At 37.9% G+C, this 14,840-nt stretch overlaps 1 protein-coding gene across 1 annotated transcript in view; it reads right to left on the reverse strand.

Moving 5' to 3' along the window:
* Positions 1-1,463: 1,463 nt before the first annotated feature.
* The window catches only part of LOC131597512 (uncharacterized), a 52,946-nt gene continuing 39,569 nt past the window's right edge, over positions 1,464-14,840 (reverse strand). The window contains exon 3 of the mRNA XM_058870206.1: positions 1,464-1,778. Within this exon, the coding sequence (XP_058726189.1) occupies positions 1,464-1,778 (315 nt within the window). The remainder of the gene's footprint in view (positions 1,779-14,840) is intronic.

Raw genomic sequence — 14,840 nt, forward strand, 5'->3', positions numbered from 1 at the left:
TAGGAGTGACATTCTTCTGAGGATCTCTTATAGCGATCAAGTTGGCCTTTAACAGATGTTGCAGAGCTTGAGATAAAGGCATGTTGATCTTAGTGAATTGCCTTCTAGGTGCGTCTGACCTACGCTGAAACCCTTGTCTGGGGGTTTGCTGAGGCGTTAGTGCAGAGATTAGAACGACCCCAACAGACTTATTCTGATCATTCTTATTACGGCCCCTCTGACTGTGCACAGCATTAGATTCATTCTTTCCATGATATGGCTTCTTTGTAGTACTAGAGGTAGCACCTACCTGAATCTTCCCACTTCGAATACCACTTTCAACACGTTCTCCGGTCAATATGAGGTCAGTGAAACTAGATGATGAACTACCCAGCAGGTGACTATAGAACGGGCCAGTCAGTGTACCCATGAACATGTCAACCGACTCCCTATCAGTCAAAGAAGGTTGAACTCTTCCAGCTAGATCTCTCCACTTTTGAGCATACTCCTTGAAACTCTCTTTCGGACCCATAGCCATGCTTTACAATTCAGTACGAGTAGGTGCGAGATCAGCATTGTATTGCTATTATTTATAGAAAGCAACAGCCAAGTCTTCCCATGTATGAATGTTGGCACCATCCAGTTGATAGTACCATTCGAGTTGGGTTCCAGATAAGCTCTCTTAGAAAAAGTGGATCCATAGCATTTTGTCAGCAGTGTGAGGCTGAATCTTTCTCACATAGGATTTCAGATGCATCTTGGGACAAGAGACTCCGTCATACTTAGCGAAGGTTGGGGTCTTGAACTTTGGAGGGATAACGACGCCAGAGATGAGCCCTAATTCCTCAAAATCCAGCCCAGGTACCTTCTGGATTTCCATAGCCTTCATACGTTCTTCTAATTGCTTGTACCTCTCTTCAGGATATTCCTCCTCATACTAGTAGTCTTCTTCTTCATCATCTTGCTTAGCAGAAGCGGCGTTACTCTTTGCATCAGTATTGATGCTAGCTTCATCATCTTCTTCTTCATCGTCTTTGGGAACTTCTGCTTCTTTGACCTTTTTGAGGGGGCCCTTGAATCTTCTTCCCATGTTAAGGATGCTTACTGGTTTCCTGGTCTTCTTGTCCTTCTTAGTTAGAAGGGATTTCAACTCATCTTGCCCCTTGGACAAGTTCAGGATCAAAGCTTTGAACTCGGCATTTTGAGCCTGGAGATTTTTGATAGATTGTTCGAGATCCATTTCCTTACTGAAATAAACAGCGGAAAGATGAGAGACCTGTTTGTAAAAAACCTGTTGATGCTATGTTATGAATGAGATGTTTATGCTTATGCAATGTCTCCAAGGAATTAAAGGATTTTTAACACATATTAAAATAAAAGAAAAAATATTAATTCTCTTGTAAAAATATAATGTTATGAAATTAATAGTTACATCAAAAGGTGCTGAAAATATAAAATAAAATATAACATAAAAATGATAGAAATCAGTCTTCGAGTCCGTGCTTTCTCCCTAAACTTCTGATCTCTTCTTTGTGAGCTTTCATCATCTCGTTTCTTTCTTGGACGAGTCTATCAATCTCTTGTTCCCATGATTGTATCTGATCTGGAGAGACGAAATCCTCAATCTTCCATTTACGGGAGAAAAAGTCAAGCATACTATCCCGCTCTTTGGCATTGGCCACCAACACCGCTTTTTTTGCTTCAACATCCCGTGGGCGCCTTTCGAGATCATCCTTTTCTCTTCTTAAAGAAGCAATAGTAGCAGCAAGGTCTTCATTTGGAGCGAGAACATAAGGCTCCTGTCATACCCCAAAATTTGCCCTATTCATTTCATCTTCAATGATTCAAGGTTCAAGGGTTAATTCAAGACACTCTCTCCTAATCAAAGGGTCTTCAAGCTAGGGTTTGCATTTTATCAAAGGATTTTTGAGTCTCTAAGGCCTCAAATGGATCTCAAGGTGTCTCATATGTCACAAGTTATCTCCATGTCAATTACCAAGCTTTAATCCCAAGGATTTCTCATTAAAATGCTCAGATGATCCACAGTCGACTAGTTTGACCTAAAAGTCAACTATGGGCAAAGTACAGTCAAAACTCCTGACTTTTGGTAAACATCACATATCTGAGGCTATATCCATCATTTTATCAAAGGTTGATCATAATCTGTTAATAAAGACTTTGAAATGAACAAAGTCAAAATGTTCAAATTAAGGGCTTTTTATAGGAAAAGTCAACTCAACTTTGACTGGTCATAACTTCCACATGGATTGTCAGAAATTTCTCACTCATAGCCTATTTTGAAGGAAATTGAATCCTCTACAACTTTGCCTCTCAGAAGACAAGGCCGGAAATGCGCCATTTGAAAGATATGGTAAAAAAGATTATAGGTCCTTTTCAAAGGTCAATCGAAAGCAGTTTTTTGTCAAAGGGCATATCATCAAGATAACATCTTCAAATGAAAAATATGTTCCAAAATGGCTTGTAGAGGACATCTTGAGGTTTCCAAAAAGTCCTAGAACTCTCCCATATCTTAAAAATTGAGGGAGATATGCCTCGTCAAAGTTGGTCGATTTTGGATGGAAAATGTGAAGCAAATAAGGGTTAAACTTGGATTTTTTCCAAATGGGCCTATTATTTTATGATCCAAACTTGCTTATAGAAGTATTAAGAAGCTCCAAACTCAAGCCCACGATTATGTGACTTTTATTATATTTTTAGTGAATTTTTATTCATTAAAAATACTAGTTAAATCAAATATTTGAAAGATATAGGAAAGATTTGATTAAGTTTTGGTTTACAATCAATATCAACCATCCAAATATCCCATCTTTGATTCAATTTCGTGTTAAAAGAGATCGGGAAGAAAAGATTGAGTTTTGGACAAATTTGGAAAAAGTGGAAATCAATTTTCAATCAAATTCTAATTTCATAATTTAAGGAGATTTGATTCAAATGGTTAACCTAAAAACCTTCCATGATATATATACTAGGAATCCTAATGGTGAGGGGGGCGAAAATCTGCAGCCAAAAGCCATAGTAGAGTTCTTGGAATTCAAGCAAAAAATCAAACTCGAATTCAAAGTGGCAGGCCGATTCAAGGGATTTTGAGGATTCAGGCACATTCCTAGAGCAACCTTGAAGCTATTCCAATCGCTAGCAGGTTTGAAAGCTCCTAGAATCAATCATAATAAGCCACGGTTTGCCCTTCACTAAATTGTTTTGATTGCATTGATTCGAATATCATAAATAGGTTTTGAGTGTATATAAATGTTCAGGGTGGTGTTTTGAATGTTTCTGGACACTTAATTGGACCAGTGCGTGTTTATCTTGTGATATGCCATTGATGGTGCTTAGGGTTTGGTTTTAGGGGTTTTTGATACACGAAGAATTAGGATTAATGGAGACCACCATTAGATTCAGCGGCCAATTCCTAGTCGATTCACGTTTTTATTTAAGATTTATTTGACTCATACAACAGGATTCAATAGCGCAGGGTTGTAGTGACATTGTGGAACCGTAGGTAGAAGTCTGGGTTTTTTCAGACACGAACGAGGAAGACGAAGGGCGTGGCACAATCCTGCACGTCCATTCAAATTTTCGCGCGCGTGTTTGGTTTGGTAATCAGGCTTTCTATATTAACTAACTAAGGCGTATTAAAAACAAGAACGAAGCATAGCTGGGTTGACAAAAGGCATGAGCGAAAGTCTGAGGGAGGGGGTTCGATCCCTTGCTCTCTCTGATTTTTTATGAGATAACAACTTCCTTGATTCAGTGCGTGACGTTTAAGGAAGTGCATGGTGCGACCTCAGGTCTGAGCCTCATAGATTCTCCTGTTCCAGATCTAACATACATTAATATGCAAGTCCATCATGGAGCCTCCCAGGTGCATAACACAGGATCGAAGCTAGGTTCCTATACAATTTTTTATTTATTTATTTGTTTTATTTATCTGTTAGGTTAAATGATAATTATTTGTATTTTAGTTAATTAATTTATTTTAGGATTAGGTATAAATTAGGGTTAGGCTCTTAACTAGGGTTTAGGATTTTCTCCCGATTATTTCGATTATGTCGATTTAATCTAGTTTTAATTATAAATCACAAAAACCCTAGAAGTTATCAATGCATTAGGGTTTGCCCAATCCCACTACCATTTGGCAAAAAAAACATTATTCTTATTCAATTGATTCTTGATTAATATAATTTTCTCCTCGATCCGACTATATCTATTACTCGCATTGGCGAGAAATAAATTTAATATAATTAATTTATTATTAATTCTAATTAAATTAATTCTTGGTTGATTCTCTCCTCGATCCGACTAAACCTATTGGTCGCATTGACTAGAGATAAAATAATAAAACATAAATAACGAAATTCATTGTCATGTAATAACCAAATCTATTGGTTATGAGAGGTGATGATAAAACTCATAATTTAATTACAAGATTAAAATACACCTTCTTTGCTGTCTGTGACGATCGAATCTATCGATTCGAATAACCATCAATACCTCAGATAATTCGTTAATTATAATGATCAAATCTATTGATCATCGCACCTAACGAAAACATATTAAATCAGGATTTTAAAACACATCAAATATTAAAACACATCAAATCAAACTACGGATTTTCATCACTTTTCAATCAGGCAACTCAAAATGCCCTTTCAAATCACAAATTCAAAACTACGATAGGCCATTCAAAAAGCCTTCAAACCATATCATATCAAATTCAAAGGTGTACAACCCTGTCCCCGAACTACGTTGACTCTGATTCTCCCTAAGGAGATACGTAGGCACTTGGCAACAAGGCGAGTCCCCTTCCCTAAAACCTCAATTCTTTCAAATCTCACTTTTCGCCCTCTTCATTTCCTTAGCTATTAACCTTAATAAATTTAACCATAAACCTTTACCTTAGATACAAACCTTAGGAAAGGGTTAAGGGTGCCTAACACCTTCTCTTAACCTGATTATAATAATCTTACCCTGAATCTTTATACTGTGTAGGGTTTCCTATTCGCCCTTCAGAATAGGTGGCAACTCTAAAAAGTTAAGTTTAGGGCAGGTTGCTACAGCTGGCGACTCTGCTGGGGATTACTATAATGGTGAATTATTATGCTCCTAAGGCTTGAGAGGGTTTAGGTTTTTGGTAAACGGTTTAGGTTTTTTGGTGAATTTTTAGGGTTTGGCTAACTCGCCATTTTAGGGTTTATGGTTTTTTTTATAAATATTTAAATTTTATTTATTTATTTATTTATTCGCAATTTCATTTATTTACAGCAATTTCATTTATTTACAGTAATTTAATTAAATATTTGTTTATTTGAATATTTGTTATTTTACTGCATCTTGTGGGTTGTATATAAATTGCCGTTAAACCTAAGCGTGGGAATTATATTTAAGAACAGAGGGGAATTACATCGCCTACGAGTCTTATTATAATTCCACTCAGAGTGGGTTGAATATCCGGAAATGTCTGATACGAAGCTTGACTTTGTTGAGGGCAGGACTTGGTATTTAGCTGATCTCTCTGGGAACCTACCCCTAAAACTCGAACCTCATGGATAAATGAGTTGTTCTAAAATCCAAAGAGACATAAAGTCTCGGAGGCTACGAACGACCCCACGAGACCTTTTAGAACATACCAATGGGAAGGGTAGGCACCCTAAGCCGTTACGTCGAACCTATGAACCTAGGGCTTATGTGCTTATGTGCTTATTATACGTGTGCAATTTATATACTGCGAATGTCTTGCGTTTTAATTTTTGCAGGTATTCCTACGCATTCCCTGGCCTGCAGGGACTCCATTTCCAAGACCATGTCCTTCCCACGAAGGAAACCCCCGTTTAGGCACGTCAATCGGCCTCTCGATGGCCATGAGACTTAGTGACTGTCATGGACGGTCACTCCGCACCTGCATCTATGCACTCCCTAGCCTGTAGGGAGTTTCTTCTTATATCTTGGTATTTTTACAACTACGTGTCCTTCCCACGAAGGACATCTTCGTTAATGCACATCGATTGGCCTCTCGATGGCCATGAGATCTAGTGACTGTCTTGAACGGTCACCCCGTGCTTATTCCCGCGCACCCTCTAACTTGTAGGGTTTTGGATTTCCATCTATACATCTTTCATCCCTATTCTGTAGGGATTTCACTTCGTCTGATATCGTCTTTAGATAGGTTGTGTTCCGCATAGAGAACCTTCCCACGAGGGATAACTTCATTGGTACACGTCGAACGGCCTCTCGATGGCCATGAGACTTGATGACTGTCTTGAACGGTCACCAGCCGCTACCTTCTACATACTCCCTAATCTAAGGGATTTCCATTGGCGTGTCATGACATCTATCTTGCAAGGATTTCACGAGGGTATAAAGTCGCCTCTAAGGCTATCCCTAGGATTATACGTCACACGTCTGCATTGCATACACGGAGTTATAAAAAAAAGGAGTCTCTCGCATACGCATGCATTTGCATATTCATGCATTCATACATTTACATTTGCATCTTCGCCCGCACCCACACTTACCGCGCTAGCCGGTTTCCCGAAATTCCCGAAGAAAATCAAAGGATCACAAGCTATGGAGAAAGGAGGATAAAGTATTGAGAATGATCTTAGTCTTACTAAGAAGGGGTGTCTTTCACCATGCCAGCCGCATGTCCATGCTTTGTCATAACAAGATTGTAAATACAACAAAGGTTATCGTCGAGCAAGGATTAGTTCAACAAAGGAGATCCCTCATAGATACATGCCAGGGGTATCTAGTCATAAAAGGGTTCTTCTATGAACAAAGCAAAACTTACAAGGACGCTCTACGATAACTTGGGGGCAACGGTCAGTCCAACTGGGGCAATACCCGGAACAAAGATGCATATTTACAATGGAGAAAAGGCGGCATGTGTTAACTCCACACCAAGGGGCAAAAGGGCCATAGGTTTTCTCCACCAATCTACGAACTCCGAAGATTGTGAACGGTGTGATACTATCCTTAGAAAAAGCAAAAGAGGTTCAGTCAAAGGAAACTCATGAAGTTCCAATACGACGAAAACCCACCGCTAACAATTTCTTCCCGATAGGTTTGACGTGCCTAAGGAGAATTCGAGGTTACCCTTTACTTCTACAAGTCTAGGAACTAAGGAGTAAAACAAGGTCAACGGATTTACAAAGGAGACTGTCCCTAGGATCAATAGGTTTTATCATGTCAAAATTTCAACCCTTACGATCGCTAAGCGTTACTCAGGATAAAAGTTGTACCTTCGGATTAGCAATTTTAATGGGATGACCGTGCAAGTTTTGGAATCAATTCATTTGCTCACTACTACGACTTTCCGCTCGCACACTTCTATTTTACTTTTCAATTTCAAATTCAGGATTATTAACAAACACAAAGGAGAGTGACGAATACAAATAACTAAATCCAGCTAAATGTATCCTTTCAAGGTAAGACCGAACCGACGATGTACATGCATTGTTTCAATTCCTAAACAGTGGAGATATAAGGATGTAAATCCCTCGTCACCCCCTCGAGCCAAGAGTTGGTGTGTGTTTCTACTTTTCAAATAAACTTTGATTTCAACCAGGGGCAGGGTAGATTTCGAATAATTCAATGGTGTATTTTGGTTGTCAAAAGAATCAATCAATGAAGCAAAGGTTCAAGCATAAGGTTCAAGCATATTTTATTCCTCGCGTTCATCCAATATTGAGAAAACAATGGAGACAACATTCACAACATCTTCTTCCTTAACACATCATTCAAGATCGAGGAAGTATCAAAGTCGAAGCTTACAAATCAAAATCAACATGACAGTCACAACATTCAATATCCAAGGATCAATATTTCAAAAGGAGCATTCAAAAAAAAGGGAGGAAAGCGCCCGCTAAGTCAAAATGGAAAATTCCATGAAAGAAAACAAAAGCGACTTAGGCAAAAATTAGGGCATCCCGATGGATCAAGTTCAAAGGAATTGGTTCATGCAAAAATAAGGGATAAAAACAAAACAAAGGCGAAATACAAAGGATAATCTTGTGACTGCTAAATCATTGAAGCTTCTCATTAATTCTTGGATTTCTACAATATTTTTCATCGGTGCTTGGATCTCTACTAAGGCTTCTACTTAATATCAGAACTGAAACGATTCTCTTACAAACAAAGCACATTCATTGGATTAAGCAAATTTTTAGGATTTGGAGAACATCAAGGAGAAATGGGTGGGTTATATAAATTTTGAGCCTTATATCCATTGTTTCTTAAAACCGTAAACCAGACCAAGTTACAACATTCAAAATTCCTAATTGTGGCAAGGTTAACTACGAAAGCATATCAAGCAGGATTTTGTTATACTGACTCCTAGGTTTGTTAAAACTATTTCTAATCACTACGCTTCAAACATCCATTTCCAATCATCCAGTCCTAATTCATAACGAACTTCGATTTCAAAACTTGCATATGCATCGCATTGGAAGTTACTTCTGAAAGGGTACAACGTCATCTACGAATATACACTCAGCATCAAGGAGATCTTGAAATTGGTTAATCAAGGGTGATCACTTCTAATAAAGACCTTTGCATGGGGGGAACCACATCTAGAGGGTTCTCCTAAACAGGGGATAAATTTCAAGGATCACAGGGGCATGCAATCAAACATCCTATTGACTAGGGGAATTCATCCTAAAGGTTCAACCGACTTGGGGCACACCTCGAAGCAATAACAAACAGGGGCATGTCAAACATGGGAAGAATTCAAATCAAAAGGATAGAACACTATGGATAGTCCTCCATATCCTGGAGATCAAGGGCATACCCTTCAATCTAAACGTCGAAGCATATGACAAGGTTATTCCTCGGGGCACTTCCTTCATGGCTTGGAGATCATAGGCATCCTTTTTCGCTAAACATTGGGGCATCGGATATCAAATCCATAAGGTAAACAATTCAAAAGGTTAAAGATGTGGAGAACCTTGAAAAGGTTAAAGGTGCGAATTTCAAAGGTTAAAAGCGTGGAGAACTTCAAAATTCAAAGGCGTGGAGTAGCTCAAAGGGTCAAACCGGGGCAAGACGCACAACAAAAGGAAAAGGCATTCTCACACTTTACAACATCGGACAAATCTTTCTCCTAACTACGATCTGCAAGTTCAAAAGGAGGTATTGGGAAGTCGCGCTAGCATTCAACAAACCTACAACTCCAGCGAACTATATACGCTTTGGTTATCAACAACCTACCATTGGAGCATCATGCAAATACATATAAGTCACTATAGCGGGGAAAATCTGAGATCGAAGCCATGGAATTGACTCGACTCAATATTTCGTTTGAAATCGCCACCGCGCTTTATTGTTTCCAAAGGAAAAGGAAAAAGAACGTAAAACCCAAAGTTTGTTTTTAAAACAAAAAAAGAACTCAGGTTCGGGTGTTGATTATACAAGGGGAAGGTTTTAACCACCCCTCATATCTGTGGTATTCCACAGGAACCTTTTTGAAAATCTGTGCCGTGTGTGCTAAAAAAAGGAGTTTGTTTTATTTTTAAAATAAGCTTGGCAAGACGTTAAGCCTTGTGCCTACATACCTCCTCGGTGCAATGGATAAGTCAGAGCTAATGTAGTTCCGCTTAAAGGGAAAACATTTTAAAAAACGAATAAACACTTTATCGTCGTCGGAGAGAAATACTCATCCATTAATCTTGAGCATGAGAACAAATGAGTTCTTTGCATCGCAAATGAAAGAAGGGCTCCATCTCGGATAAAATCAACAAGTATGCCACTAGATTTCTCACGCGGAAAAGATCTCATTATATCAATCAATTTCAAAATCGTGGGGTATAACCACTCGTTTCGACAATTAACAGTGTCTAAACTTTTGAAGAAAAGGTTTTGAAAAGATTGCAAACATAAGAAGGTTTTTGAAAAAGGGAGAAGATTTTGAAAATTTAAGAATGGGAGGAGATGAAGAGGCTATCCTATTGCGTAAAATAAAAGCTAAGGAAAAGATCGGTCTAACCAAAATAAAAAGCCAACACTTGACATTGTGAGTCAAAGTAGATTTCCCATCCTTTGGACTTATCAATACCAAACCAACACATTACCACTTGGGGATCCAAATGAACTTATTATCTTAACACCACTTCGCATTAAGTACATTAAAATTCTGACGAAAATCGGGCAGAGTAACGGCTGTTTTCGGGTAACATCCTTATCTCAATGCCTTGGAATTAACCATCAAGGACTTTCAAGGAAATACCTGCATACGCAAACAGACAACAATCCAATGCCAGACAGACAGAATAACAACCGAGTAATAACAGAATAAGGGTCCAGAGGCACTAAGTCCATAAGTCCGAATCTCCAAAATGCTCGGGATAGTAACCAATAGTCCGAAAGAGAGCCTTATGTGTTTTTTAGATTTTTGTTGATTATTAGTGTTTTAGCATAAAAGTAAAGTATGGTCCAAGTGGACAAAAAGAAAATAGCGGAAACATAAACATAGCGTCCAAATGGACAAAGAAAAAATAGCGGAATATAAACGTCCTAATGGACCAAGAGAAAATGGCGGAAACATAAACATGACAAAATGATAAAATAAAGCAATAAAGCGAAAAATAAAGAGCGGTATAATAAATTGCGGAAATTAAAGTTAGTTGTTAGATGTTAAAGATAACCATCTTGAAACTTGTCAAGTATGTTATCAAAGTTAGTAATAAAGATCGATGGTGAGTGAAGGATGTTCTCGGATTTTAATTCAATGGACATTTATCAGAAGCTTGATAAAATCATAGGGACTACACGATAAACCTCCATAATTCTTAAATCAACCGCATACAATTCTCTGCCATATTTGATTTTTTTTATTCGGGACACGAAATATTGCGCTATGTTAAGCAGATCGCCAAGTGATTTATGTAGAAATTCCTCTACAACGAGGCCGGTCAAAACTTTATGTGCTAATGCATGCGAGAGAAGCGATATGTAGATCACTCTCCGAAAGCAATACCACACGAAAAGAAAAATTAGGAGTGATCTAGTCTTTACCAAGAATCCATAAGAATTCTCAAGGTGTTAAGACTTTCATCGATCAAAAGAAAAAAAAAGAGAAGAAGAATAAAATCATAAAAGATAATCAACTCACACTATCATTAATATCATTCATCTAATATTATGTATTTGGTCATTTCAAACCTATCAACATCCTAGATCCAATGATATTAATGAAATGGAGGAAGAAGAATAAATGCATAAAAGATAATCAACTCATACTATCATTAATATCATTCATCAAATATTATGGATTTGGTCATTTCAAACCTATCAACATCCTAGATCCAATGATATTAATGAAGTGGAGGAAGAAGGAAGCCAAAACAAGCATAAAAAGGCAAAAAAAATCATTTTGCCTCACTGGAAATTGATTTACCTCTGTAGGAAATCGATTTCCTGAGTGCAGAGTTCAATTCTGGCGCAAAAAACAGAGTGGAAATCGATTTCCCTCGGTAGGAAATCGATTTCCTGCGCACAGTTTTCAAAAAAACAGCATTATGAACTATAAAACTTGATTTAGACAAACATACAAACACCTTATGATCACATATCCATTGGAGCACGAATTTTCCACCAAATCACCATCAAATAGGACCAATATAGCATCAAAGATGCATTGAACACAAGCAACAAAGATCTACATCTTAGAATTTAGGAATTTACCAATTCTTGAATCAAAATGTTGAAGTAGCTTCAAGAACAAGCACAAAGTGTGTAGATCTTTCACAATTTGAGAGGAACAAGCAAAGGAAAGAGAGAAATGTAGGAGGTTTAATTCAAAATTAGTAAGATTCAATGTGAATCTCACTAATTCTATGAAAATGAACTTTGGGTGAGGGTTTTGGAAAGGGTGAGAAATGAATTTGCAAGCAATTTTTTGGCTCTCCAAGCTTGAGAAATGAGAGAGTAGAGACCTCTATTTATAGGATGAGAGCAAGAGTAGTGGCAATTTGGTCATTTTGCTCTTGGTTAATTAACTTGTGTTTAATTGGTACTTAAATGGCATTTAAATGGTAAAAATGGTAAAATGAGGTTTAAGTGGGTTTAATGAAGGGATTAATTTTGGTGAGGTGGAAAATTGGTAAAATGATCAAATAAAAAAGGTGCCAAAATGATGTCAAGCTTCCCTCCTTATATTTTTTTGAAATTTGCGCACAGGAAATCGATTTCCCATAGGGGTAAATCGATTTCCACCTTCAAATTTTCAAAAATTGTTTTCTTGCACTGTTTTGATTTTTGCCCGATCTTTTACTTGTAAAACTTAAACAAAAGAGACAAAACACATATTTTTTTGATTTTGGTTAGTATGAACAAATAAAAAGCTAAAAGTGCTTGATAATTCCCCTCAGAGACAATCACAGTATCAAAGATAGAGCCTCACAATGGTGCTCTTGATTAATGATTAATATGCAATGGATGTATGCTTTTAGGGTCAAAAATTGGGGTATGACAGATGACCCTATTTAAGTTTCTTCGGTTCGGAGAAACGATGATTGGAAATCTTCGTTTTGACGAAATTGAAGAGACTTAAATATATAAAACACACAATTTTTGAACCTAAGACATAATGCGATGTGTTGATGAATGCATATGATGACGATGAAACACGGCAACACTAGGGAGGCAAAGGAACTCCACTGGGGAAAACAAAATGTCTTGCAGGAAGAACTCCACTGGGGAAGACAAGACTCTGTTGGAGAGACGAAACTTTGCTGGGAAAAGAAACTTCACTGGGGAAAACATTTCGCACCATAGAGGTTAAAGCATCACCTTTCACTAGGGATGAGAAAAAGGGGGCATCCTCTTTCACTGGGGATGAGAAAATATGCATCCTCTTTCACTGGGGAATCAGAAGATATGCATCCTCTTTCACTAACAAAGAACACACCATCGTTTCACTGATGATATGAATAGAAATGCATCGACGTACCACTGACGATAAAAATATAACAATATACACCAACGTTCCACTGAAGGTGAGCTACCAACGTTTCACTGAGGGTAGAAAAGAGATATACCGTCGTACCACTGGCGATAAAATATATCATCGTTCCACTGATGACATGAACAAAATACATCGACGTGCCATTGACGATGAAGATATAACAAGATACACCAACGTTCCACTGAAGGTGAACTACCAACGTTCCACTGGAGGTAGAAAAGAGATATACCGTCGTACCACTGACGATGAAATATACCATCGTTCCACTGATGATATGAACAAAATACATCGACGTGCCATTGACGATGAAGATATAACAAGATACACCAACGTTCCACTGAAGGTGAACTACCAACGTTCCACTGGAGGTAGAAAAGAGAAATACATCGACGTACCACTGACGATGAACAAGATACACCAACGTTCCACTGAAGGTGAGAAGAGATGCACCGACGTACCACTGACGATGACCAAGATACACCAATGTTCCACTGAAGGTGAACTACCAATGTTCCACTGGAGGTAGAAAAGAGAAACACATCGACGTACCACTGACAATGAAGATATAACATACACCAACGTTCCACTGAAGGTGAGCTACCAACGTTCCGCTGGAGGTAGAAAAGAGAAACACATCGACGTACCACTGACGATGAAGATACAACATACACCAACGTTCCACTGAAGGTGAGAAGAGAAATACATCGACGTACCACTAAAGATGAACAAGATACACCAACGTTCCACTGAAGGTATAAAAGAGATGTATCGCCGTACCATTGACGATAAAATAATAAGATACACCAACATTCGACTGAAGGTGCTGAAGAGAAATACATCGATGTACCACTGACGATGAAGAAGATACACCAACGTTCCACTGAAGGTGAACTACCAACGTTCCACTGGAGGTAGAAAAGAGAAACACATCGACGTACCACTGACGATGAAGATATAACATACACCAACGTTCCACTGAAGTTGAGGAGAGATACACCGACGTACCACTGACGGTGAAGAGCAATCAATAATACTTTGCTTTTCTTTTCAAAGATTGAGAATGCAAACACAAATGCATAATCTCAACATTCATGATCCAGCGACCAAAATTCAATCCATGGCCAAATGGAAAGAAACTGCCAAATAAGACCAGATCAAGTGAGGGAATAACTCACTAGATTTCTGTTCGTAAGCACAACTGAAACATATTATCCACCTAGAAACAAATTCAGTGGGGATTTCAAGGAAAATGAGTATTTTCTGCCTAAAGACACTCTAAATGGAAGAGGAATCTGATTGACAGTAAACTTCATGATAGTAAATATGAATGCATGACTGTTTTTGATGTATGTTAATGATGCATATGCTGCCAAAACTTAGCACAAGGATTAACTCAAGAGATAGAGTATAAAAAATAACATAATCAAGCAATGTCTCAAACTGAACACTAGAGGTATCATCCACAAACATGAGCAGAAATTGCTACAAACTTTTGATGGCCTCAGAATAAATGCTACCCAACCCTAGGGGAACATCGGGGCTGAGAGAACAAAATAGTTGAGTTCTTCATCATATTCGAACCAGGCCAAAAGTACATTGAGTGGAATATATTCTTCCTCTTTTGTACATGAATACATCAACATATCCATTCCTTATAATGCACTCATGAATCAAAGTAAAACTTCTTTTATATTTTTCAAAAGTATTTTGTTGAAATCAATTTTTCTCTTTGTTTCAAAAATTACTATCAACAATAAATGACATTTTAAGAAATATGAAAGAAATAAGATTGCCAATAAAGGGTAAAGGCTCAAACTTTATTAATGGAATGGTAGCCTGCAAAAGGCAAGACCCCACAGATGATTACAAAGTTTGGAAAGTG

This window comes from Vicia villosa, linkage group LG4, assembly GCF_029867415.1.
Source record: "Vicia villosa cultivar HV-30 ecotype Madison, WI linkage group LG4, Vvil1.0, whole genome shotgun sequence".
Classification (NCBI taxonomy): domain Eukaryota; kingdom Viridiplantae; phylum Streptophyta; class Magnoliopsida; order Fabales; family Fabaceae; genus Vicia; species Vicia villosa.